The 25,902-nt window shown below is 40.2% G+C and overlaps 2 protein-coding genes across 2 annotated transcripts in view; one reads left to right on the forward strand and one right to left on the reverse strand.

The window, feature by feature from the left end:
• Positions 1-6,615, forward strand: part of CCNB3 (cyclin B3) — a 36,499-nt gene extending 29,884 nt beyond the window's left edge. Inside the window, exons 10-13 of the mRNA XM_032475173.1 lie at positions 1,441-1,596; positions 2,368-2,517; positions 5,965-6,095; positions 6,309-6,615. Of these exons, the coding sequence (XP_032331064.1) occupies positions 1,441-1,596; positions 2,368-2,517; positions 5,965-6,095; positions 6,309-6,381 (510 nt within the window). The 3' untranslated portion in view covers positions 6,382-6,615. The remainder of the gene's footprint in view (positions 1-1,440; positions 1,597-2,367; positions 2,518-5,964; positions 6,096-6,308) is intronic.
• Positions 6,616-21,346: 14,731 nt separating this feature from the next.
• DGKK (diacylglycerol kinase kappa) overlaps positions 21,347-25,902 on the reverse strand; it is a 147,638-nt gene continuing 143,082 nt past the window's right edge. Inside the window, exon 28 of the mRNA XM_032475258.1 lies at positions 21,347-24,891. Within this exon, the coding sequence (XP_032331149.1) occupies positions 24,803-24,891 (89 nt within the window). The 3' untranslated portion in view covers positions 21,347-24,802. The remainder of the gene's footprint in view (positions 24,892-25,902) is intronic.

Raw genomic sequence — 25,902 nt, forward strand, 5'->3', positions numbered from 1 at the left:
TCACTCGCTCCCTTCCATCCTCTTTCCCTCCCTGGCTCCTTCTCTCCCTCCTTCCCTTTCCACATTTGCTCCCTAGCCTTCTTGTTCCCTTTCTTCCTCTTTCCCTTCCTCCTCCCTCACTCTCTCCCTTGCTCCCTGCTTCCCTCTCTGGCTCATTTCCTTCCCTGATCACTGGCCTCCTGGTTCATTACCTTGCTCCCCTCCCTCTCTCCTTTCCCTCTCTCCCTCCTCTCCCTCCTCCTCAATCCCCCTATGTAGGGATATCCTTGTGGCTTGAGCAAGTACCCCCTGCCTCAGCCTCAAGGGGGTTAAGAAAGCAGCTTGGGGTCCTTGGCCAACAGAGAGCAGGAGGGAGGAAGAGAGTGTGAGGGGTACTTGTTAGCAAATTTTGAAACCGGCAGCACCCCCCATCTGATTATTTGGATAAAGGACCACCCCTCACACACACACACTGCATTTTTTTTGGAGAAGGGTGTCTTCCCCTCACAAGATTGAGAACTACAGAAAGCCTCTTGCCAGGGTAGGTATGGAGATGGTATGAGAAAAGAAGAAAGGAAGGAGCCGCTAGCAAATAGGGCAATGGAAAGGAGAGTTTCTGGCCCTGGTGTTGTCACTAGGTGGCTGTGTGAACTTGAGTAAGTTGCTTCCTCTCTCTGGGCCTCAATTTCCTTGACTGCAAACCCAGAGGGTTGGTCCCGTTTGTGATGTGAAAATAGAGAAAGGTGTGAGAAGAAGGCTGGTGTGGGCAGTGAGATGCAGCTCAAGACAAGATGCAGGGGTCTTCATGCTTCTGGTCCTCTTCTCCAAACCAAGATTCAGCCTGCAGAAGGCAGGACATGGGAAGTTGCTCCCGGACAGGAGTTCTCACCCTTGGTCTGGCCTGAGTCTTCCCAGTCTAACCCCCTGAAAGTCCTCCCCACCCCCCACAGTCCTCAGTCTCTGTTTAGGATCCCTCTGTGCCTGTCTCCCTCTCTCTCACTGCCTGGAAGCCCAGCAGGGCCGCCTCCCAAACATCCTTATTCATTCCTTACACTAGGAAACCAAGTGCAGTCTTATTTTCCATCTCTAGCTCCCTTTTCTGTGGTCTCCTTTCCTTCCTTCCCCCAGAGCAGGCCTTAGATTTCCCACCCTGACTCCCACTCATCAGAAGAGGGATGACTGCTCCCAGTCCCCGTGTCACATTATGCCGCTTTCAGTGCCCTAAGAATCTACCCCAGGAGGCCCTATCCTCTTTCCTTCTGTCTCTTTGATTTTGTTTTTCAGAAGGACCCCTCAGATCAACCAGAATCTGACTCTCAGAACTACCCTGAAGGTTTATGCCAGGAAATGTTATTACCTCCTGTCCTTCCCCACTTTCCTCCTCTGCCTTTCATTGCCAAGCAGAGAGGAGAGTGGGCTGCCTTTGCCCCGTTGTGACTTGTCTCTCCTCTCCACCCCTAGGAGTCCTGCCCACAGTATGTGGATGACTTCCTGTACATCTGCGAAGATATTTATAAGCGTGATGAGATGCTTGCCATGGAAATCAGCATCCTGCAAACCCTCAAATTTGATGTCAACATTCCCATCGCCTATCATTTTCTGCGCAGATATGCCCGGGTAAGAGGCAGGAGGCACATCTTCATTCTCCCACTGCTCAGTTGGCTGCCTGAGTGGTGGGAAAAGGAAAAGAGACAACTGGGGACAGGGGAATTCCTTCAATCCCCCCTCCTAGATTGGTGATCTTTGTGGAGTGTGGGGGGGAAGAAAATTGCAGATTTCCATGGTATGCCTATAAAGTTTTGAGGTGAGGGCAGAGTAGGGGAGGGGAGGAAGGTTCTCTGAGCAGGAAGGGGCACATGGGAAGTTTGGGAGAGATGCTGGCAAAGTTCTCTTCCTTCACCTGAGTATTGGTTACAGGGAAAGCCACTTTATAAATTATTCTTTGTATTCAGCAAGTGTGTCTTATTATAGGTTATATGTATTTTTCAAAGATTCAAACCACAAAAGGGAAAGAGTTCTTTTGGAGCATGGAATACCTCCTAGTCTGGAGCCAGGTGCAAAGTTACAGTTGGAGGGCTTTGGCTCTTCAAAGGATGACATGTACAGAAAAGGGAGGTGGGAAGGTACGACAAGCACGCTTGATAAATTGCTTTAAAACCCTAAAGGTGGCAATATACCATTGCCAATTTCAGAATCCTCCCTCCTAAAGATTCTGTGCTTTGGGGGCTGGAGCCTTAGTGTGACTTCTATTCGCAGAAGAGGTACATGGTTCAGGCAGAAAGCCCTTTAGGCCTGAGGGGAGATAATGGAGAGGGTGCGTGCAGGGGCTCTTCTGCTCTTGCCAGAGTTCCAGATTGATTGCTGAGCCAGTTTTCTTCCTGCCTGTAGTGTGTCCATGCCAGCATGAAGACACTGACATTGTCCCGCTTCATCTGTGAGATGACCCTGCAGGAATACGACTATATCGAGGAGAGGGCTTCCAAGCTAGCTGCTGGCTCCTTCCTCCTGGCCCTCTACATGGAGAAACTCGGACACTGGGTAAACACTTGTGGGCAGGGGTTGGGGGGTTGGGGGAGGTGTGGGAGAAAGGAGAGGGATTTAAAAGCCCAGGGTCAGCTGAGGGGGAAGGTTTAAATTAGGGCCGTGGGAAACTCCGTGACAAAACTGCAGCAGACTTGCATTCTTTAACATCTTGACATCGTAGGGGCCTGGCTGCCTAAAGGGTTTCTATAGCAATGGTCTTGAAGTTATTTTTATTTTATTTTATTTTATTTTATTTTTATTAAGGTATAGTCAGTATACAATGTTGTGTCAATTTCTGGTGTACAGCATAATGTTTCAGTCATACATACAGAAACATATATTCGTTTTCAATTTTTTTTCATTATAGGTTACTACAAGGCACTGAATATAGTTTCTGTGCTATACAGTAGAAACTTGTTGTTTATCTATTTTATATATAGTAGTTACTATCTGCAAATCTCAAATTCCCAATTTAGCCCTTCCCACCCCCTTTGCCCCCTGGTAACCGTAAGTTTGTTTTCCATATCTGGGAGTCTGTTTCTGCTTTGTAAATAAGTTCATTTGTGTTTGAAGTATTTTATTTCATTTTGCTTAATCACGGTACCCTTTGATGCAAAGAAAACTGACCTGAAAGCCCAGTGTCACAAAGCAGACTGATGTGAAGTCATTCTGGTTGCAGCAGGGGGTGGGGTGGGCCCACTTCTTACCTGACCCCATTCCACCCCTGTTCCTTGCAGTCCCTTCAGCAAGGTTGACCCTCCCCCCACCAAGGGAGTGTGTGGGAACAGGATTTGGAAAGCACTGACTCAGAGGACAGAGTAGTGAAAGCAAGCAACTGTCCATGTGTAAAATGGGGGACTCAGAGGCATACTATAGTGCTCTTCTCTGAGGAGGAAGGCCCCCACAGCCTCCTTCCCTGAGACAAGTAAAATGCATATTTGATGCTTTCTCATTTTTTAGAAAAAATTGTGACTAAAAGCAACTTTAGAAAACTATGAATTTTTACTGATGCGTAACATGCCATCCAAGTAGAAACAGTATGGTCGCAGATGAGTGTCCTCTTCCCAACCACTCCTAAGCCCCTCCTGATGGGCTCTAGCACCACTACTGATGGGGAAACCTCTGTGTGCCGAGGAGGATCCCTGTAAACAGTTGTCTCAACTTGGACAAGGCACTGAAATTTCTTGGGCTCAAGAAAGCACTCAGTAAATGGCAGTGATGATGATGAAAAAGAAAACAATTATAATGGATAACATTTATTGAGCACTAAGACAATGATCTAAACACTTTGTGTATTAACTCAATCTTCACTACAACCCTATGAGATCAACATTACCCCTGTTTTACAGATAAGAAGTAAATTTCCGTGTTTTGCTAATGAGAGGCAGAGCTAGGCTTTGGGAACTAGGAGTACTGTTCAAATTGTACACCTGCTCTGTAATCAGAATGGATGTGGCCATAGTTCCAGAGCGATGATCCTGGAGACCCCATGCTGACCCAGGCTTTGACCCTTGGATCCTGGGGAAGTGTGATAGGTCCTGGAGGGGGTACAGTTGAGAAGCTCAGGGTAGCAACCTACTTGCCAGTCAGTATAGAAATATTTCAGTTTCACCATGTGGCATGGCAGTGCCAGTGAATAACAGCTAAGCATCAGCCCTGATCTGAACCCGACAGTCCACAGTCCTCTACGCTATATGCACTGCTTCTATAGATAAGAAAGGCTTCACAGTGGAGGTGACTTTTGAGCTGGGTCTTGAAAGATGAGTGGGAACCTGGGAGAGGAGACATTCTAGGCAGAGGGAACAATAATTAAAAAGATGTGAGGGCAGTAAGAAAACAGTGTGATGTCTTTGGGGCAGAATAAGACATTTGCTATGGCTAGAACAGGGGAGGTATCAATAGAGAATGGTGAGAGGTGAGACCAGAATGGTGGAGTGTGGTCAGATTGGGAGAGGTCTTTGCTACCATGCTGAAAGACCCATTTTATACTAAGGCAATACAAGTTTTTTTTTTTTTTTTTTTAGGCAGGATAGTGACATATTCCTGTTTGTTTTGGGAACAATACTAATATAGCAGTATAGAAGGTATATTAGATGAGAGAGAGTGTACAAAAGTGGCAACACCAGTGAGTAGGTTTTTATAATAGTCAGTGTGAAGCATTGGGATGTGAACAATTGGGGCAGTGACAATAGGGCTATTAATTTTATTTAACACACCTTGATATGATGCGTTCCCCCATATGTTAATATGTTATTCCCCTCCTCAACATGCGGGAGCCTACCCTTTGCCAAACAGTATTCAGTAGAGCCCAGGATCCCTGCAGAAGTATCTCAGGGGCCATGTAAAAGGGGAAGGGAACCAAACTGATGGGCTTCTTAGCGCCCACCGCCAATTCCAGGTAGGATATTTGGGCATCCAGGTAAGATATTTGGGGAAAAAAAAAGTGTTCAGGGAAAGTAATTTAAGACATTTTTAGAAAACCACTACCTCACAGAATAATAAATCTTCCTTTCTCTACGTGTGGAGCTCCCACTTGGCTTTCAACACCTGTTGCAGCTGTGCCCTCCTCTTCAAAGCTTTCTGTGACTCTCCCAGCCCAAATTTGTGGATCCTGTGGCTCTATTCCTCCAGTGTCCCATGCTCCCTTCCATCATAGCACCTCCCACACATTTTCTAATTCTCTATGTGCATGTCTGTCTCCCCCACTAGACTACAGACTCCTCAAGGGCAGGAACCCTAGTCATCTTTGTATTCTCAGCATCCTATACGGGGCTTGATAATAGTAATCCTAGCTACCATATTTGGCTACTTAGTATGTGCTAGACTCTGTTCCATGTGCTTTGTGTATATTAACTCATTTAATCCTATTAGATAATTACTGTAATGAACCCCATTTGGCAGATTTGGAAACCAAGGCACTGAGAGGTTAAGTAACTGGTTCAAGGCCATGCTGTTGGTGGAGATGGAATCTGAACCCACGAAATTTGCCTCTAGAACCTTTGCTCTCTTGAACACTCTGCTGTATTGCTTTTGCCATAAACTAGGCATCCTTAAAGTTGAATGAGACAATGAATGTATGAAATGATGGCTATTGGCTATTTAGTTAGGACCTCAAGTTTGTTCTGAGGTTTGCCTGGCCATTAACCTGAGAGTGGGTAAATTACAAGGTCAGTCCTATTCCTTAAATTCTTTGGTGGATTTCAGCACCCATGCATACCTATGGCCAGGGTTAATATCCAACTGGTGATAATGGGTTTAGCCATACCATTAGCTTGCAGCTGGAACATTTTCTTCTAGGTAGTACCCCAGGATTATTGGTCAGTGTCTGTGCTGTATGAGTCTCTGAAATGTTTGACAGTCTTCTCTGCTGCACTGTGGATAAGAAGTTAGAACTTGGCGTATTGGAGACAGGAAGGGTCTGCTTCCTGTTATAAAAGTCACTGTTCATGTTGCTTTTTGTAGGCTCCTACCCTGGAGTATTACAGTGGCTACAAGACCTCTGATCTTCACCCGTTGGTCAGGCAGCTGAACGCCCTGCTGACTTCGTGTTCTTGCAATAAGCTCAAGACTGTCCATTCCAAGTATTCCCACCAGTAAGTACCAAGTGCAGTTGACATTGGGTTTGTGCTTAGTCATGGGAAGGGCCAGACTCACCTCACTTAAGGGAAAAAAATTTTCAGGTACTTTTTACCTTACTTTCTGCTCCAGGGTCAAAGCAAGATAGGGAACCAAGGGCCTATAGCCCACTTATTCCCTGGTGCCTGCTTGCCTCAGCCTATTTGAACAGACCCCTCTTCCTTTTGCAGGGTCTTCTTTGAAGTCACCAAAATACCCCCCTTGGACCCATCGAAACTGGAGGAGATTTTGAACTGCTGCTAATTCTGAATCTGAGGGTCTGGTGCTCTGGCAGCAGCCACCCAGGCCAGGCAGGGATGTACACAGGCCGTATTTATTCTGTCCTTGAATTTGTCTTTTCACTGTTTTTCTTCATTTTTACTGTCTTTGTTTGTCTTTTGCTAAACTGATAATGTAGTAAATATTTAAGTTTTTTTCTTTATGAAAGAGAATAAACTCTTGTAGTATTTGATTATAAATTTAATAAAAAATTAATGGTTGTTGTTCAAATGGCTCACTTCCCTCCTTATTGCTCAGGAGCCCCATGCAGGAGCCTTGTAAAGGCTCTGCCTCAGGGTCTAGCTTATCCAATTTTCTTCTCTACTTGGAGGCCTTCTCATCACAGGAAGAGGAGTTGAGCTACGTGTGAAATGATGGATGAGTCTGTAGAAGGAGGCTCCTGGTAGCGGGGAGGGGCAGTCCGAGGCGAGAGACCTGCTACTGGGCAGACAGGACTCAGTGTTCAGATCTGGGGCAGCTGGAAGTGTGTACCCTTTGGTCCCCATTTCAGGTTGCCTGCTTTCTTTGCATCTTTCTAGATGATGAGAAGTTAGGAATTAGGATTTTAACCCAAACTTTTTTTTTTTTTTGTGGGGAGGTAATTAGGTTTGTTTGTTTCTTTTTTTTTTAACATTTTTTATTGATTTATAATCATTTTACAATGTTGTGTCAAATTCCAGTGTTCAGCACAATTTTTCAGTCATTCATGGACATATACACACTCATTGTCACATTTTTTTCTCTGTGAGTTATCATAACATTTTGTGTATATTTCCCTGTGCTATACAGTGTAATCTTGTTTATCTATTCTACAATTTTGTTTGTTTGTTTCTTTATTTTATTTATTTATGTATTTTTCATGTAGTTACTGGGGATTGAACCCAGGACTTCGTGCATGCTAAGCATGTACTCTACCACTGAGCTATACCCTCCCCCTGCTACTTTTGTAGTTAGACGGCTTTCTAGAGTCTACATTTGAAAAAAAACTTGGAATGGTGCACTGAAATATTTTTTGGTCCTTATCTTCTATCAAGAGGAGAAATTTCTACCTGTGATATCAGCAAGATGACCCATGAATGCAAGCATCGACCGCTTATTCAGTCCTTCCTCCATAAAGCCTTAAGGAGGTTCTTCTCTTTTTCTCTCTCTCTTTCCCCCATCTCCACCATCTTTGCGGTGATGTGTACTGATACAGCTTCGGTTGTTAACAGAGGACTTGAACATCCTCTGTGCTGGTTGATGAAGAGCCACTGCCTCTATCTTGCCTCTAGGACCTCTGGGACCTCCCTGCAATCTAGCAACTGAATCTAGTGTGTGTCACAGCAGGAGACCTCTAAGACTCTATTCTAGGATCTTGTTTAATGCCTTATTAAAGAAGCACATATATTTTATTTGTTAAGAATTTTTGTTTCAATTTTGATTACTCTAGTTCAATATAACTGGTTTCCTTTGTAACCTTATGTATTTTTAACAGTTTTATTGAGATATAATTCACATATCACAGAATTTACCCATTTAAAGTGTACCATTCTGCAGTCTTTAGTATATTCACAGAGTTGTACATCCATTGTCACAGTCTAATTTTGGAACATTTTCATCGCCCCAAAAAAGAAACCTCTACACTGGAATTTGACACAACATTGTAAAATGACTATAACTCAATAAAAAAATGTTAAAAAAAATAAACCTTACACCCATTAGCAGTCTCCATCCCACCCTATCCCCACCCCCCAACCCTAGATGGCCACTGATTTACTTTCTGTCTCTATAGATATACCTATTCTGGATATTTCATGTAAGTTAAATCTGACAGTGTGTAGCCTTCTGTGTTTAGCTTCCTTCACTTAGCATAATGTTTCTAGCATTCATTCATGTTGTTGCATGTATCAGTATTTCATTTCCTTTTATTGCTGAAAAATATCCTATTGTATGGATATACCACATTTTATTTATCCAGTCATCAGCTGATGGAAATTGGGATTGTTTCCACTTTCTGGCTATTATGAATAATTCTGCTTTGAACATTCATGTACAGGTTTTTGTGTGGACATATGTTTTCATTCTCTTGGGTATACACTTAGGGAAATTGCTGGACTATGCACTACTTTACATTATCACCCATAGTGTATGAGGGTTCCAGTTTCTCCACATCCTATCTAACCCTTTTTATTATCTGTCTGTATTGTAGCCATTCTAATGGGCATAAAGTGGTATCTTATTGTGGCTTTGATTCACATTTCCCTGTTGGCTAATGATGTTGGACTTTTTTTTTTCACGCGATCATTCACCATTTGTGTATCCTCTTTGGAAGGATGTCTATTCAAATTCTTTGCCCATTTTTAATTGGATTATATTTCTCATTATTATTGTGTGGTAAGAATTCTTTACATAATCTGGTTATATATATGATTTGCAAATATTTCCTCTGATTCTGTGGATTGTCTTTTCACATTCTTTATTGTGTTATTTGAAGTATAAAAGTTTTTAATTTTGATGAAGTCTAATTTCCCATTTTTTGGATATTTTTGCTTTTGTGTCGTGTCTAAGAAACTGTTGCCTAATTCAGGTTCATGAAGATTTACCCCCATGTTTTCTGCTCAGAGTTTTTTATTTTAGCTCTTACATTTAGGTCTTAAATCTATTTTGAATTAATTTTTGAATATGATGTGCTGTAGAGGGTCCAAGTTCATTTTCATTCTTGTGGATATGTTACTGAATTGTTTGCCTGGACCGTGCTGAGGTGGGAAGCCCCATAAAAAGACAGGCAGGACCCCCCAGGCAGGGCCACTACTCTCCTGCCAGCACCATCTGGTTCCCTGGCCCAGAGACTCTATCTCACTTTTTGCCTCTGAAACGGCTTACTTACCCATAAAATTCTATTGGTTCCCTGAGGTCACTTCTGGTTGGTTATTTCCTTCACTCCTGATTGGTTATTTCCTTCACTCCTGATTGGTCCAGTTCCCTCACTCCTGATTGGTTATTTCTCTCCCTCCTGATTGGTCCATTTCTACAAAGCTTGTTCCTAATTAGTCAACTTTCGTTATACCTCATTTGCATATGATGTTGCAAAGTGTAAACTGGCAGCCTATAAAAGCCGGTGTAAACCTACAGATGGAGTCCAGAGCTTGGAGTGTTAACTCCTCTGGGCCAGCTGGTGTAATAAACCTGAGTTCTCTAAGTCTCTGAGTGCTGCTTGGTCTCTCGCCAGGATCCAGGTTGCTGTCACAACTGAGCTGTAACACCGAGCAGTAACACTGAGCTATAACACTGAACTGTAACACATTTTTCCTGCAACAGTGCCAGGGTCCTAGACCAGGCTGAGACCCCTTGTCTTGTGAAGGAAAAGCCGGGCTGGTCTAACAAGATAACTCACACGTCTAGGAATGTGAAGGAGAGGCTGGGCTGGGCTAACAAGATAACTCACAAATCTAAGTATCGAAATACTGATCTGAGTTCTGCTGGACTAACTTGTAAATCTAAGTTAATTAGTGTTGGTTTGCTGTTCATGTTTTTTTGCTAGCCAGCTGGGTTTTCAAAGATACATATCTGGCTTTGGAATGTTAGTTTGCTGCCTCCCTGCCTCCACTTTTGTGATAATGATGCTGCTAAAGCTGTTCCATGCCTATTGGCCGAATACCCCAAGCTTGTACTTTACCCTATAAAACCTCATGCATACGTCTTGGAGGTGCTCAGAGCTTCGGAGCAGAAGCCCCTCTGAGCCTGCCGGTGTAATACATCTGAGTACTCCAACCCTCCGAGTGGTGCTTATTTCTTGGCTGGCCTGTCGTTTCTGTAACAGTCTTGGCCGGGGAGGTTCTTTTTCCACTTGGATTTGCACAGCCAATAATGAAACTGATGCTGAGATTGGAACAACACAAGCTTTATTCAATGGCTAAAGAATGGAGAAGTGGAAACTTCATAAATCAACTTCTCAACCACATTTGGGTAGAAACACCATATATATAGAGGAAGGCTGAGGTAAAATGGAAGGAATTGGAAAGAGAGGGAGGAATATTCATGACTTATTTGAGAATGGGGTTGTCATTTGGACCTGGAACTGAGGCAACGTTTTTTTATTAGTCCTTGTGTGGGCTTGTCCAGTTGTTGTCATGGCAACTCTTCACTGTCATGGTGCTGGTGGGTGTGTCATTTAGCATGCTAATGTATTATAGTGAGTATATAATGAAGCTCAAGTTCTACTGGAAGTCATATCTTCCACCACCTTGGGCCTAGCTGGTTCTAACCAGTTCTTTTTTTTTCCTCTTTGCAGCTTCCTCCAGAAATTTAGATAAGAGCAATTAGTTTCCATTAGAGGGAGGGGCAGGAGTATGATTCTGGGGCAACAGCCTTGGTAACAGGTATCTAGTTGCCCTGTTTGTTATCAAGCAAAAGTTTGTGTGCTTGACACACAATGAGGCCAAACCTAGATGTTGGAGTTTGGAGCAGAGTAAGGCTTACTGCAGAGCCAAGCAAGGAGAACAGGTCATTTGTGCTAAAAACCCTGAACTCCCTGATGGTTTTCGGGGAGAGGTTTTTGTAGGCAAAATTTGGTGTGAAGATTGCAGGGGTGGTGTTCCAGAAATCTTGTGCTCAGCCTGAAGTTGCCATCCTCCACCAGGGTGGGGGCCTTACTTCCTGCAGAAGAACTTAAAGGTATTGTTATGTATGTTCCTTGAAGAGGAACCAGGACCCTGCCCCAAGACTGCATCATTGTTTCCTCCTTTGTTTCTGCATTCCCTCCTTTCCCTGATTAGCAACTGTTTGAGTTGCCCTTTGGAAGTCAGGGAAGGTCAAGGAAACTGAATAAATCCTGTTTCCTAAAAACAAGAAACGGGGGACATGGAAAGGATTTGTACCAGGGAGAACCACACTGGGTCTTACTCTGTTTCAGCCCCAGTACCATTTATTGAAAAAACTATACTCTCTCCACTTAATTATCTTGGCACCCTTGTTAAAAAGTAATTGACTGTAAATGTGAGAACTTATTTCTGGGCTCTTAGTTCTAGTCCATTTACCTATATGTCTATCCTTCTGCCAGTATCATAACATTTGATTATTGTGGCTTTTAGTAAGTTTTGAAATTCAGAGTTGTTCAACTTTGTCCTCCTTTTTAAAGTTTGTTTTGGCTATTTTTGGTCCCTTGGATTTTTATATGAATTTTAGTATCAGCTTGTCAGTTTCTGAAAATAAAATTGAGATTTTGATAGAGATTGCATTGAATTTGTTGGTCAATTTGGGGAGAATTACCACTTTAACCATATTAAATCTTCTAATCTATGGATGTGTGTTTTGTGCTGGTCTCAGCCTGTTCATAACCAATGTTGTGGCTGAACCCACTCTGTGGTCAAGGGGGGAGAGAGAGATAGAGAGACAGAGACAGAGAGGGTGAGGGAGACAGAGAAAGTGAGTGAGCAAGCCTGGGGTTCTGTTTTTATGTAAGTTGAGAGTGGGGACCTAGGTTTCTGGTGTTTACTCAGTATTGGTGAATTTAAAATACAAGAGTGGAATTCTAAGCTAGAGAAGAAGAAGAAAAAAAAAACCCAAGCAGCCCAAACGGTCAGTTATCAAAATCAACCCAAATTGCTAAAACAAAGGAGTGGGAATGGGGCTGGGGGCAGCTAGCAATCTATTTTTTGAGGTATCCATCTTTGAAGTGGGTGCCTCTTTGAAGTGGGTGCCTCTTTGAAGTGGCTATCTGGGCAATCAAGGCTTAAATTGGTTACTTGCATTACAAAAAAAGAGAAAATCCAACTGTCAGGGCTTACACTACAACCTGGTATGTCTTTCCGTTTGTCTTTCTTTTCAACAATGTTTTATAATTATCAGAGTATAAGTTTTATATTTCTATTATATTTATTTTATATATTTATTATATATTTTATATATTTATACATGTTATATTTTATTTATTTATTTATTTATTTATTTATTTATTTATTTATTTATTTATTTATTGTTATATTTATTCCTAAGTATTTTATTTATTTATTTTTAATGGAGCCAGCAGCCTTGATCACTTTCAATTCCTTTCTTCCATGTTTCAATTATGACTTTGTAAGAAGGTGACTTCATTAAGTCATCAATTTTACCTCCCAAATATTTCTTAAATTGGCATTCTCATCATAATTTCTACTACCACTGCCCAGGTTTGAGATTTCATCTATTTCCTGGATTACTATAGTACTTTTCTAACTGGTCTCCCTATCTTCAATCTTTTCCCTGTCAAATTCACCCTCCATATAACCACCAGAGTGATTTATTTAAAATTCAGTTCTTGATTACAGTTCTGGGTAAGATGGTTAAGTACTTTGTTACTCTTTGTCCGTCACTGAGCACAATCATAAAACCTGGACAGAAGTCATGGCACAGCTATTTGAGAATTCTGAAAAGTAAATAGCTAAAGGAAGATTGAAGAACACCACACCTGAATTTGAGGAGCTAACAAACCAATGGAGAGTTTCCCTCTCCTCCCACCCCATTCCCAGCCCTGAACTTAATGCATTTGGGAACCTGGAAGTGAGTCCTGTAGTACAGGCAGAGAACTCCAGGAGAAGCCCTCTAATTCTTGCATGACAAGTGAGAGAGTGGGGACATGCCCCACTTTTTCCTTTATTCCTCTTTTCTCACATCCCAACCCCAAGGCAGTCATGCAGTGGCAGCAACAATGGCAGCAGTAAGAGCCTTCAGGAACTCAGACTCTTGGAGAGAAGAACCCTTAGTCTCTGTTTGATGGAGCTGTGGCCACAAGAGAGCCAGAGCCACCCACTGTTGCTTTTATATCTTTCTGTACTCCCATTGCTTGTCTCCAGATGTGGTACAACTGCAGAAGTGAACAATTTCCAACTGGAAGAAAGGGAAGTCCCAGGAATTGTGTAGCACTGGGGAGAATGAGGAGAGGTAGGAATTCTGAAAAGTGATACTATAATTTTTTTTAAATGAGCTCCTGGATACTCACCACTAATCTGCACCTGTGTTGATCAGATCTTAATTAGTATACCAAAGAATTGAGATAATAGACATCCATCTAGGTTCCACACTGACCACTAGTTAGTTACACACACGCACGTACACACACACACACACACACACACACACACATGCACACAACCCAGACAGATCTGAATAACACTGTAAAAACTTTGAAAACTGAACTGACAGTGGACCATCAGCTCATGGAAGGCTGGTGGGAATGTGTGGCCTGAACCTAATCAGATTGACTGCTAGGGCAAAAATATAAATGTTTTCCATACAATTTAAGCAAGACTCAGAATTTTATAATGTCATATTCAAAATTTCCAGGATATACTGCAGGATTACCAGGCATACAAAGAATCATACACACCTCAACTTGAATGGTGAAAGAGAATCAACAGATATCAATAACAAGAGGATGCAAATGTTGCAATTATCTGACAAAGACTTTAAATCAGCTACTATTAAAAACTCAAATGAACAACTCAAACACTCTTGGAACAAATGTTAAGATACAAAGTCTAATCAGCTAAATAGAAGATCTAAAGAAGTAGAAACCAAGTGGAAACTTCAGAATTGAAAAATACAATAACTGAATTATAAAAAAAAAAACACTAGATGGGTTTAATAACAGAGGTGAGATGTCAGAGGAAAGAGTCAGTAAACTTGAAGGTAGATAAGTAGAGATTATGTAATATGAACAACAGAGAGGAAAAAAGATTAGGAAAAAAAAAAACAATGCCTTAAGGACACATAAGACAATGATAAAAGGTCTATCAGTCATGCCACTGGAGACCTAGATGGAGAGGAGAAAGACATCAGGGCTGAAAAACATCTTTGAAGAAATAATGGCTTGAAAAATTCCCAAGTTTGGTGAAAGACACTAACCTATAGATTCAAGAAAATGAGTAAATCTCGACCAGGATAAGCCAAAAGAAACTCACAGATAGATACATCATAAGAAACCTGCTGAATAATAATGAAAAAATCTTGAAAGCATTCAGAGAGAAATGGTGCATTATGTATAGGGGAATGATGATTTGAATGACTGCAGATTTATCATCAGAAACTATCAGAAAGAAGCAACAATTTTTCAAGGGTTGAAAGATTTATCAATCCAGAGGATCCAGCAAAAAAAAAAAAAAAAAAAATCCTTCAAGAATGAAGGCAAAATTTAAAACACAATTTCAGATGAAAGAAAACTTAAGAAAATTCATAGTAAGCAGACTTGCTGGTAAAGAATTGGTAAAGTATTGCTAAAGGAATTTCTTCATACAAAAGTGAAATGACACCTGAAGGGAAATTGGAATATTACAAATGAAGAAGACAGAAGTGGGTAAATATAATAGACTGTTTTTCTTCTCTTGAGTTTTGATTGAAAATGAAAATTACAACATTTTCTGATGGGATTTTCAATGTATGTAAATGTAATACATAAGGCAATGATAGCATACAGTGGAGAGGGTAAAGAGCCCAAAATGCTGGAAAGGCTTTTACACTGCAATTGAAGTGGTAAAATATCGATTCTAAATAGTCTGTGAAAAGTTGTGTTTTGTAATCTCTAGAGCAACTACTAAAAAAATTATACAAAGAGATGTCAAAGTCACAATAAATAAATTAAAATTGTATACTAAAAGATGTTCATATAATCCAAAAGAAGGCAGGAAAAGGGAAACAGGAAAAAAAAATCAGAGGAACCACACAGTAAACAAACAATAAAATGGCAAACTTAAATCCAGTCATATCAATAATTATATTAAATGGTCCAAAGACAACAGTGAAAAGCCAGAAATTGTCAGAATGGATTAAAAATATGACCTGACTATATGCCATCTACAGAAACTCACTTCAAATACAATATTACAGATAGGTTGAAAGCAAAAGAATGAAAACAGATATCATTCAAAAACTAATGAAAAGCCATTAAAAAAAGAATGAAATGTTGCCATTTGCAACAACATAGGGTGAGCCTGGAGGGCATTATTATGCTTAGTGAAATAAGTACGATAGAGAAAGACAATTACTATTTGTTATTACCTATTATGTGGAATCTAAAAAATAAACTAGTGAATATAATAAAAAACAGACTCACAAGTATAGAGAAACTAGTGGTTACCAGTGGGGAGAGGGAAGGATGGAGAGGCACTCTAGGGGTAGGGAGTTAATAGGTACAAACTACCATGTATAAAATAAATAAACTATAAGAATATATTGTATAGCACAGAGGATATGGCCAATATTTTATAATTTTAATGGAGTATAAGCTATAAAAATATTGAATCACTATATTATACACCTGAAAGTAATATAACATTGTAAATCAACTACACTTCAATTAAAAAAAAAGAAAGAAAAACTAATGAAAAGAAAGTTGGAGTGGCTATATTAGCATCAAAGTGGACTTCAGAGCAAAGAAATTGCTCTGAAGAACATTATATATTGAAGAGCATTATATACTGATAAAAGTGTCAATTCACCCAGAAGATCTAATAATTCTAAATGTGTTTGCTCCTAATAATAGAGGTTCAAAATATAATACGTAAAACTTGAAAGAGCTGAGAGAAGAAATCGAAAAAAAATCTGTAATTAAAGTTTCAGTAATTGATGGAAACAAGCTGGCAAAATCAGAAAGGATACTGAAGAAATGAACAACACCATCAATTGACTGAATCCAACTGATATTGAACATTCTACCCAACAACAGCAGGAATACAATCTCTCAAGTGCACATGGACTGTTCACCAAGATAGACCATATCTGACAAGACCATAAGGCTTGTCAGAAAACGAGCCTTAACCAGTTAAAAATAATTGAAATCATACAGCGTATGTTCTCCAATCACAATGGAATTAAACTAGAAATCAGTAATAGAAAAATGATAGTAAAATCTCCAAACACTTGGAAATTAATATGCTTCTAAATAATCCCTGTGTCAAAGAGATGTCCCAAGAGTTATTAGAAATATTTTAAACAGAATGAAAATGAAAATACACTCTATCAAAATTAGTTGAAAACAGCAAAAAGCAGTGATTTGAGGGAAATTTATAGCATTAAATGCTCATATTAGAAAATAGGAAAGATCAGAAATCAGTAACTTTGGCTTCTACCTTAAACTAGAAATAAAATCAAGCACAAGGAAAGAAGTATTGAAATTGAAAACAGAATTAAAAATAGAGAAAATCCATGAAATCCAAAACTGCTTCTTTGAAAAGATCAGTACATTTGGTAAATTTCTAGCCAAGCTAAACCAAGAAAAGTGAGAGAAGATTCAAATCATCAATATCAGATATGGAAAAGGGGAAATCACTACAGACTTCATATTCATTAAAAGGCTATTGGGGAATACTAAGACATACTCTATGCACATAAAATTGACAACTTAGATGAAATGGACCAATTCCTTGAAAACTTTAAACTATCAAATGTCATCCAAGATAAAATAGATAACCTTGAAGAGTCCTATAACTAATACAGAAATTGAATTCATAGTTGAAAACCTCCCCCCAAAGAAATCTTCATTATGATGTGGTTTCACTGGTGAATTCTACCAAACATTTAAAGAATTGACAGCAATTCTGCACTATCTTTCTAGAAAATAGAAGAGGGAATACTTTTCAACCCATTTTATGAGGCTAGTTTTATCCATATAACCCAAACCAGGCAAAGACAGTATAAAAAAAGAAAATTAAAGATTGATATCTCTTATAAACATAGACTCAAAGAACTTTAACAAATCCAGTCCAGAAATAGTACAACTCAGACAAATGAGGTTCATCCTGGGAATGAAGAGCTGGGTCAATATTTGAAAATCAGTTAATGTAATCAATCATATTAGCAGTTTAGAGAAGAAAAATCACATACCAATTGATATGTAAAAAAGCATTTGACAAAATTCATTCATCCATGATAAAAATGATCAACACACTAGGAACAGGTAGAAACTTTCTCAATCTGATAAAGATTGTTTCCAAAAATCTACCTGTAACATTCATGTTTAATGGTGAAAGACTGAATACTTTCCCCCTAAGTTTAGGAATAAGGCAAGGATGTCTACTCTCATCAGTCCTATTCAACATTATACTAGAAGTTTTAGGCAGTGCAATGAGACAAGAAAAAGAAATTAGAAGAATACAGGTTGGAAAAGAAAAAAATAAAGTCAACTTTCTTTGGCAGATGACATGATTATATGTGTAGAAAATATCAGGGAATCTACCAAAAAAAAAAAAATCCTAGAACTAACATTTGTTTAACAATGTAACAGAACACAAGATCAACACATAAAAATCAATCACAGTTCTGTATCCTGACAATGTACAAGGAAATTAAAACATTAAAATACCATTTATAGTAGCTCCCCAAAATGAAATGCTTAGGTATACATCTAAAAACATTTTCGAAATCTATGTGGTGGAAACTACAAAGTGGAAATCATGTAAATTGAGAGACATGGTGTTCATGGGATAGAAGTGTCAACTGAATAAAGATGTCATTTCTCAAATGACCTGTAGATTTACTCAATACCAGTCAAAATCCCAGCAGGAATTTTTTTTTGTAGATATAGACAAAGTAATTCTAAAATTTCATGGGCAAATGAACTCAAATAGCTAGGACAATTTTGAAAAAGACTAAAGTTGGAAGAATCACAACACCTGATTTACAGACTTGCTATAAAGTAATAAATATGGTGTGCTTATTGGGGAAGAGAAAGAACAATGTAACAGAGTAGAGTCCAGAATTAGACCCACACAACTATGGCTGTTTGATTTTTGAGGAAGGTGCAAAAACAATTCAGTGGTAAAAGGAGTCTTTTTCACTGCATGGTGTTGAAACAATTGGACATCCATATACTAAAGAATGAACCTTCACCTCAATCTCATTCATTATACAAAAATTAACTCAAAACGAGTCATAGATCCAAAATTAAAACATAAAATGATAAAACCTTTAGAAATCAACGTAAGAGCAAATCTTTGTGACCTGGGGTTAAATCGGGGTTTCTGAGCAGCAGTACCATTGACTGGGGCCTGATAATTCTTTGTTGTAGGAACTTTGCTGTGCATTGTAGGATAGTTAATTACAGCATCCCCAGCCTTTACCCATGAGAAACCAGTAGTCCCTTGTCCCCCAAGTGGTGAGAACCGAAAACGTATCCAGGCATTGTCCAATGTCCCTGGGGACAAAATCTCTCCTGGTAAAGAACCACTGAACTAGAGAAAGACTTTTTAGATATAACACAGAAAAGCACAATCTATAGGAAAAAAACGATGAATTGTTCTTTTTATTAAAATATAAAACTATTTTCTTGTTGAGAGGATGAAAAGACAAACTATGGACTGGCAGAAGATATTTATAAATCATATATCTGACAAAGAACTTGGATCCAGGGTATATAAAGAATTCTGAAAACTCAACAATGAGTAAATGGAAAACACAGGTACAAAAAGGGAGAAGAATCTGAGCAGCCACTTCACCAAAGAGGATTTAAGTGTGACAAATAAGCACATAAAAAGATGTTCAACATCATTAACTATTAGAGAAATACTATGATGAGATGCCACTAAACACCTATTAGAATGGCTAAAATAAAAGTTACTGAGTTCCAAGAGCTGGTGAGGATGTGGAGCAAGTGGAACTTTCAAACACTAATAGTTTGGATGCAAAATGGTACAGCTACTCTGGAAAATAGTTTGGAAGTTTCTTATCAAATTAAACATGGATTTACCATATAATCCAGCAATCACACTCCTAGGTACACAATAACCTGTATATGAATGTTTATAACAGCTTTATTCATAATTGCCCAAAACTGGAAACAACCTAAATGTCCTTCAGTGGCTAAATGGATAAACAAACTGGTAGATCAATACAATGAAATACTATTCAGCAATATAAAGGAACAAACTGTTGATTCACATAACAACTTAAAAGAATCTGAAAGACATTATGCTGAGTTAAAGAAGCTTGTCACAAAAGGTTACATATTTCTAAGGCACTTTTACTTAAAAAATTTAATTGAAGTATAGTTGATTTTCAATGTGTTAGTTTCTGGTGTACAGCATAGTGATTCAGTTATGTATATATATTCTATTATAGGTTATTATAAGATATTAAACATAGTTCTATGTGCTGTACAGTATGATCTTATTGTTTACCTATTTTATATATAGTAGTTAGTATCTGCAAATCTCAAACTCCCAGTTTATCCCTCCCTACCTTCTTTCCCCCTTGGTAACCATAAGTTTGTTTTCTATGTCTGTGAGTCTGTTTATATTTTGTTAATAAATATATTTGTGTCACTTTTTAAAAGATTCCACATATAATTGATATCATATGGTATTTTTCTTTTTCTTTCTGGCTTACTTCACTTAGTATGACAATCTCCAAGTCTATCCATGTTGCTGCAAATGGCATTATTTCATTCTTTTTTATGGCTGAGTAGTATTACATTATATATATATATATATATATATATATATATATATATATATATATATTTTACACACACACACACACACACACACACACATATATATATATATAAAGTATATGTTATCTATCTATCTCGCATTTTCTTTATCCAGTCATCTGTCGATGGACATTAAGGTTGCTTCCATGTCCTGGCTATTGTAAATAGTGCTGCTATGAATATTGTGGTGCACGTATCTTTTTGAATTAGAGTTTCTTCTGGATATATGCCCAGGAGTGGGGATTGCTGGGATCACATGGTAAGTCTATTTTCAGTTTTTTAAAAGAATCTCCTCTATGACATTCTGGAATGGACTAAACTGTAGGGATTGAAAACAGACCAGTGGTTAGAGGTAGGGTTAAGGTGCGGCTATAAAGGAATGATACAAAGGAGATTTATGGGGGCAGTGAAAACTTCTGTGTCCTGATGGTGGTGGTTACATGAATATCTACATGTGTTAAAATTCACTGAATTATACACCAAAAGAAGAAAAGGGCAATTTTATTTTATGATGATTTAAAAAACAGACATATTCAATTCTGAGGTACTTTACTAGCTTATAGGAAGTAGTCTAAACTTCTTAACATGAATTCTGGGTCCCACCTTGGTGGCAGCTCCTCAGCGAAAGGGCTCTTTCCATCATAAAGCATAAGAATGTAGTTTTTATAGGAGTAGACTGAAGTGTGGTCCTGAAGGTCACAACTGTTTCGTCTCTAAGTAAAAGACAATTTTTAGTATTGGAAAGTGTAGGATTTGGAATATCTGTGTTCTCATTCTGGTGTAGGATTTTGTGGAATCCTGATCTAGTACAGCCTCAGTTGCCTCCTTGTTAAATGTTGACTAATAACTGGCTCCCTGCCACAGTCACTGTTAGTAGTATACACCTATGAAACCACCACCACAATGAAGATCCCAGGCCTAGCCAATTCTGCATCTGAATAGAACACTCCTTCCCACTTTAACCCTTCTGGAGAGGAGAGGAGTATGTGATGTATGGTTTAGGGGAGCAGATTGTGTTGTCAAAAGTTTTTCCAGGTGCTTTTTGCATTTATGCATCTTCTTAGCAACTGGGGCTGTACTCCTCTACCTCACTTCACCATCCCCCATAACTAATTCATTTCATTGAAATCTGGATCCTGCAGAAAACTGGCTTCTAGAACAAATGCAGTGGCAACTGTTTCCCCACAGGATTGGCCTTAGTTGCTTTAGGTTTTAGAACTTTTTGTGGCAGACCTCAGTGTGAAGATCACCCTGATGGCGAGTCTTGGCTTGTGCTGCTGCTGGCCTCCCCCACCTGCCATCCCTACTTGCATATCTCTTGTTTAGAGCTTGCATGACCACCCAAGCCCACTCCCCATTTCCATCATGATTCAACTTCTCCCATGCTGAGGTAAATGACGAGACACTAGTGCTTACGTTTATCCATTTATTAAAATACTTTAAGAAGCAAAACTTTATTAACTTTGAGGACTGGTGTTCCATTTTGTGGGGAGGAGGAATAGGCACACTTTGTGGACCTTTTCTTTCTGCTTTTCCCTGTTACCCCATAACTACCCCAGTTTCCTCCCCCAACCAGCCCCTGGCCCTGCTGCTTATTTGCAGGGGCCTCTGAGGAAACAAAAAAAATCACAGAACAGAAAACAATATATATTAAAAATTAGCAGACAAATAGACAAATGCAGTTCCACAAACCATAAAGCCAATCAAGGTCCTTTACAGGATGGAATGGTGTTAATGGATTTGGTTGCTTTGGTATTAGTTTCTACTTCTTATGAAACTAAAATTCTTCTACTTGTGTCCTGAGGGAAGATGATGCTGACCCCAACTGTTTCTTCTGATCAACCTTTAACCTAATTTATTAAGTTGAAAATGTCTCCCTTGCCCCTTTGGACATAACACAGGTCCTTTTTGGTGTGGGGACTAATAGCTGCTGACCTGTAGTATTGACACCAAAAGCAGTTGATGGCAGTCCAAATCTACTGGCATTCTCCTTCCCCACTGTTCTTCTGGCTAGGAATTACCCACTCAGTCAATCCCTCAGAAAGTGCTCCAAAGATGCAACCAAACCCTAGAACTTTGGCTCTTGATGACATCTCTGACCCTAATTGAGATGGATATTTGGTGTCTGGTCCCACGATCTGAACAAATGTACTCCTGCAAGTATTTAATGAAGTTCTGAAAGGAGCTTCTGCATTGAGAGGCTAAGCCAACTCCCTGAGAAAGAAATCCCCACTTCTTGCCTTGTTTCCAAGCTATAGTATGTGCAAGAACAGGTGTTCAGCAAGCTGTCTTCCTTTTGGGGAAGCAATTGGTAACTGAACAGCTGACGAGGTAACCATTGCAATTTAGCAAGCCACACCTGCTCTTGGGTCTCATTGCTATCAATCAGTTCTGCTCTGTGAGTGGACTCCAGCCCCCAGTCCTAGTGATTTAATTCAATATCATTCTGACCTAGGGTGGGAGGACAGGGTGGGTGAAAGGGAATCCAGATGGTACAACAGAGCAACAGTAGCATTACAGTGTACAAAGACGTAGAGTAAGTCAGCAAAGTAAGCACAAGAGGTGGAATCCTAGTACAGTTCACTGTCATCGGTGATAAAAATAATTACAAGACACAGCCCTGCTTAGGCACTGCCAAGATAAAGCTACCCTCTCCCAGGACTTCCTTTTGTTTCCTGAAATTTGCTCATTTGCACATTTTTCATTTTGAAAAAAAGGCTCTTCTGAGAAAAATGCAACTTAGTTCCCAACTCTGTGAGTATGTGCGCAGCTGTTAACGTGTGCAGCCATGGAGGAGCCAAGTTGGGCTGCATCGGTGACCTTACTGATTTGATCTAATACCTCCTCCTGGGGAGAAAGAGTGATGCAGATAAAGCCAAAGACACAGCAACAGCACATTCCCCACTTAAATACATACAATAAGTTAACATGTTCTGATGCTTAAATAAGTTTTAAATGTTTTCTTCTCAATGTTTTTTCCATTAACTTTCTTCTCTAGTTGTAGAGCTAGGACTTGTTTGTTTGGCACAGCCAACAGATGTCTGGGGACTATCCCCTTGTTAGTATTTTTCTCCTCACCCCTGCAGAGGTGGAACACAGGTGGCTGGTTTAAGTGGGCTAGGCTGGTGGAGTTCCAGAGTTGAGAACCAGTGCTTAGAGTCTGGATTGTGCACCTCGATGAACCAGCCAATGGACTGAGTCAGGTAATTGAGCACGCTAAGTTTGTCTGAGAAGTGGGGAGAGGCCAGTTTTCTGGCTTTCTCTTGATCAGTGGGAAGGGACACTTACCCAAAGGTATAAGTGGAGGGTGGGTTGGGGATACAATATGGGCTAGAGAGAACCACTGGAGAAGTACTGGAGTTTGATTAGATTTGCCTGGTTGGGTGCAGGCATTCAACGAAAAATGCTAATCAGGATTTGGAGCAATTTTGGCCTGGTTGGTTTTCATGAGAAATTTGGAAGAAGAACCATGGGAGAAGCAGAAGCTTTTTGCCTCCATTTTCCCAGGCCCATGTTCTTTCTGGTCACTCTGAATGTCCCTCTGTACTCAAGGGAAAGGAGCAAGAAGGGAGATTCAAAGGTGATTTGGGGACTTAACCATCAGCCTGCCCAGAAGATGCAGGCCAAGATGGAGCTTGTGGGGAAGGGCCTTGGCTGTGACTAGCTCAGGCATCTGAGTCACTGAGCTCAAGGCCTGGTTGCTCCATATAGTCTTTTTTAGGGAAGGGGACACCAAAGGTTGGGGCAGTTGCTGATGTAGAGTCCAGGACAGATAGAGCAAAAAAGGCAGCATGCCAGCTTAGCCCCCTTCTCTAGGGCATTGGTGTTTTTGTTGTCCTTTCTGTGGCCTGGCTCAGAATTTTAAGGGGGCGTCAGAATCAGCTGGGCCGAAGGTAGATCTCAGCCACTTCTAAGACGCTGAAAATGCACCAGAAGATTAGAAGCTCCACCAAGAACTAGGGCAGTTGGTAGAGGCATATGTGTGTGTAGGGGATAGGATCAGGGTGGGGAGGGATTCCTGGGTTAGCACAATAAATTATAGGGTCACTTAGAGGTCGAGTTGTATTTTCAGTTCTTAAAAATATATATATATATATATACACCTTTATATGTCTCTATACATAATCTATACTGCAGCACAGCGGCAAAACATTTAGTTAAAAAATCCAGCGAGAATGCAGGCAAACACACCATGGAGGCATGCAGGCTAGGATCAAGGCAGTAGGAGGGGAGCCTGTATGGTTGCCGTAGGGGTGAGTTCCAACCAATGGGCCCACCCAGCCACCAGAGCACCACCTGGACATGTGCAAAGACATATGTGCACACATGGAAAAACAGAAAGGGTTTGCAGAGAGAGCAGTCACCACAAGAAAAGATTTCACATGGCCATTGTAACAGGCAAGTGGACAAGCCCCCAGGACCTAGTTTTCATCTTAAGAAGCCAACTAGAAGAGACCTCCTGAAGTCACAAGTTGCATTTGGCAGGGATTGGGGGAGAAACACCACCAAGTCTGGCTGTCCTGACCCCTCTCCTCATCTCCCTGAGAGTATTTCATTCATTCATTCATTCATTCATTCATTCATTCATTCCCTAGCATCAACAGTGTCTCTGCTAGTCAGAGAAAAACATTCCCAAACTCCCTGAAGAGGTGAACTTCCTCGAATCCTTTGTAGATCCCAGGCCATTCACAAAAAAAGCTTATCTCAATTAAATACTGTAGTTGCTCAAGATGCACGAAGAGAAGGAGAACTGAACAAGACAACTCGGAACAAGAATCTTTGGCCAATGAGAAAATGTAAACCTCTAAGGAGACCTGATTGAGTCCAGGAAAAAAATGTATTAGAGTAAAGAATTGGAGGATCTTTCTTGGTGGTGCTCATGTTTGTTCTGAAATAATTTAGTCTAGCCTGTATTGAGGTTTCAAGAGTTTTCAGTAGAATCCTAAATGTGAGTTCTCCTTCTAGCTTTCAAGGACTATATAGTTGAGATCCTGATGATGTTGGAGGATCATCGTCTTTTGCTTCATCTTCATGATGTCTGCGACGCCACAAATTTCCTTTAGGAATAAAAAGCAAGCATGGAAATAATGACGTTAATACATTGCCAGATGCCCAAATGTATGGACCCTAAAGAGAGCAAACAAAGAGTCCTAAAGGAGACGCACTGCTTTGTTCCTATTGTACCAACCATCTCTGAACCATCTTTGAAAATCAGCTGATACCATGTGAGTCAAACACAAATGGGATGAGTTCTCAGAACCTGGTAATCCATGAAAACTGCTATTGACCCCTTCAGAGTCTTCAGAAAGGCTCTCAAACACCATGGTCTCCCGACTGGCAGATTCTTAGGGACTCAAACCAGTTGGACCAAACCTGAGAAAACACACCTTGGTCCAGGAGATTCTCTCTTGGCATCTGTGCAAACCCTTGGTTCCTCAAAAACAAAACAAACTGCCACCCTCCATTCCTTTCCCCTATGTCCACCATTGTTATATCTCTCAAGCTGCCAGGCTGTCTAGGCCCAGAATTTGGGAGAGACCATTGATCTCAGAATTGGCATAACTGACAAGTCAAAGGGAACCTTCTTTGGAGCCCCACTGATATTTAAGTCCAGTTTTGAAGAAGGGATGGAGCCAAAATTCAAATAAGGAAATATATTTTGCATTTCCAGGGACTTACTGTAACAGATAAGGAATAAAAGTGTTTAGATAGGTCATGGGACCTGTTCCTGACCCTGTAGGTGCCCATCACTGACACCTCCAACCCATCTCAAATAATAACTGCTTTCGGGAGCAGGACCAAGAGCTTGTAGTTCTATTTGACTGGGAGAGAGATCTAGGTATGACTATTTTGCCATACTTCACCAACTGGGGAAAGGAATGGGTCAAGCAGAAAGGTAACTGACTGTTCTCATTCTTCTCTTCAGTTGTTTATATTGCAGAGACTACCCGGCAAGGTCACCTCTCAGGTTCTCCCTGTGTCAGTGTCCACATCACTTTCTAATGCACATCCATCCAAGAGACTACTTGGCATTGCCTAAAGCTGGCTCCCAGCTGGACTCCTCCTCC

This window comes from Camelus ferus, chromosome X, assembly GCF_009834535.1.
Source record: "Camelus ferus isolate YT-003-E chromosome X, BCGSAC_Cfer_1.0, whole genome shotgun sequence".
NCBI classification, from domain to species: Eukaryota; Metazoa; Chordata; class Mammalia; order Artiodactyla; family Camelidae; genus Camelus; species Camelus ferus.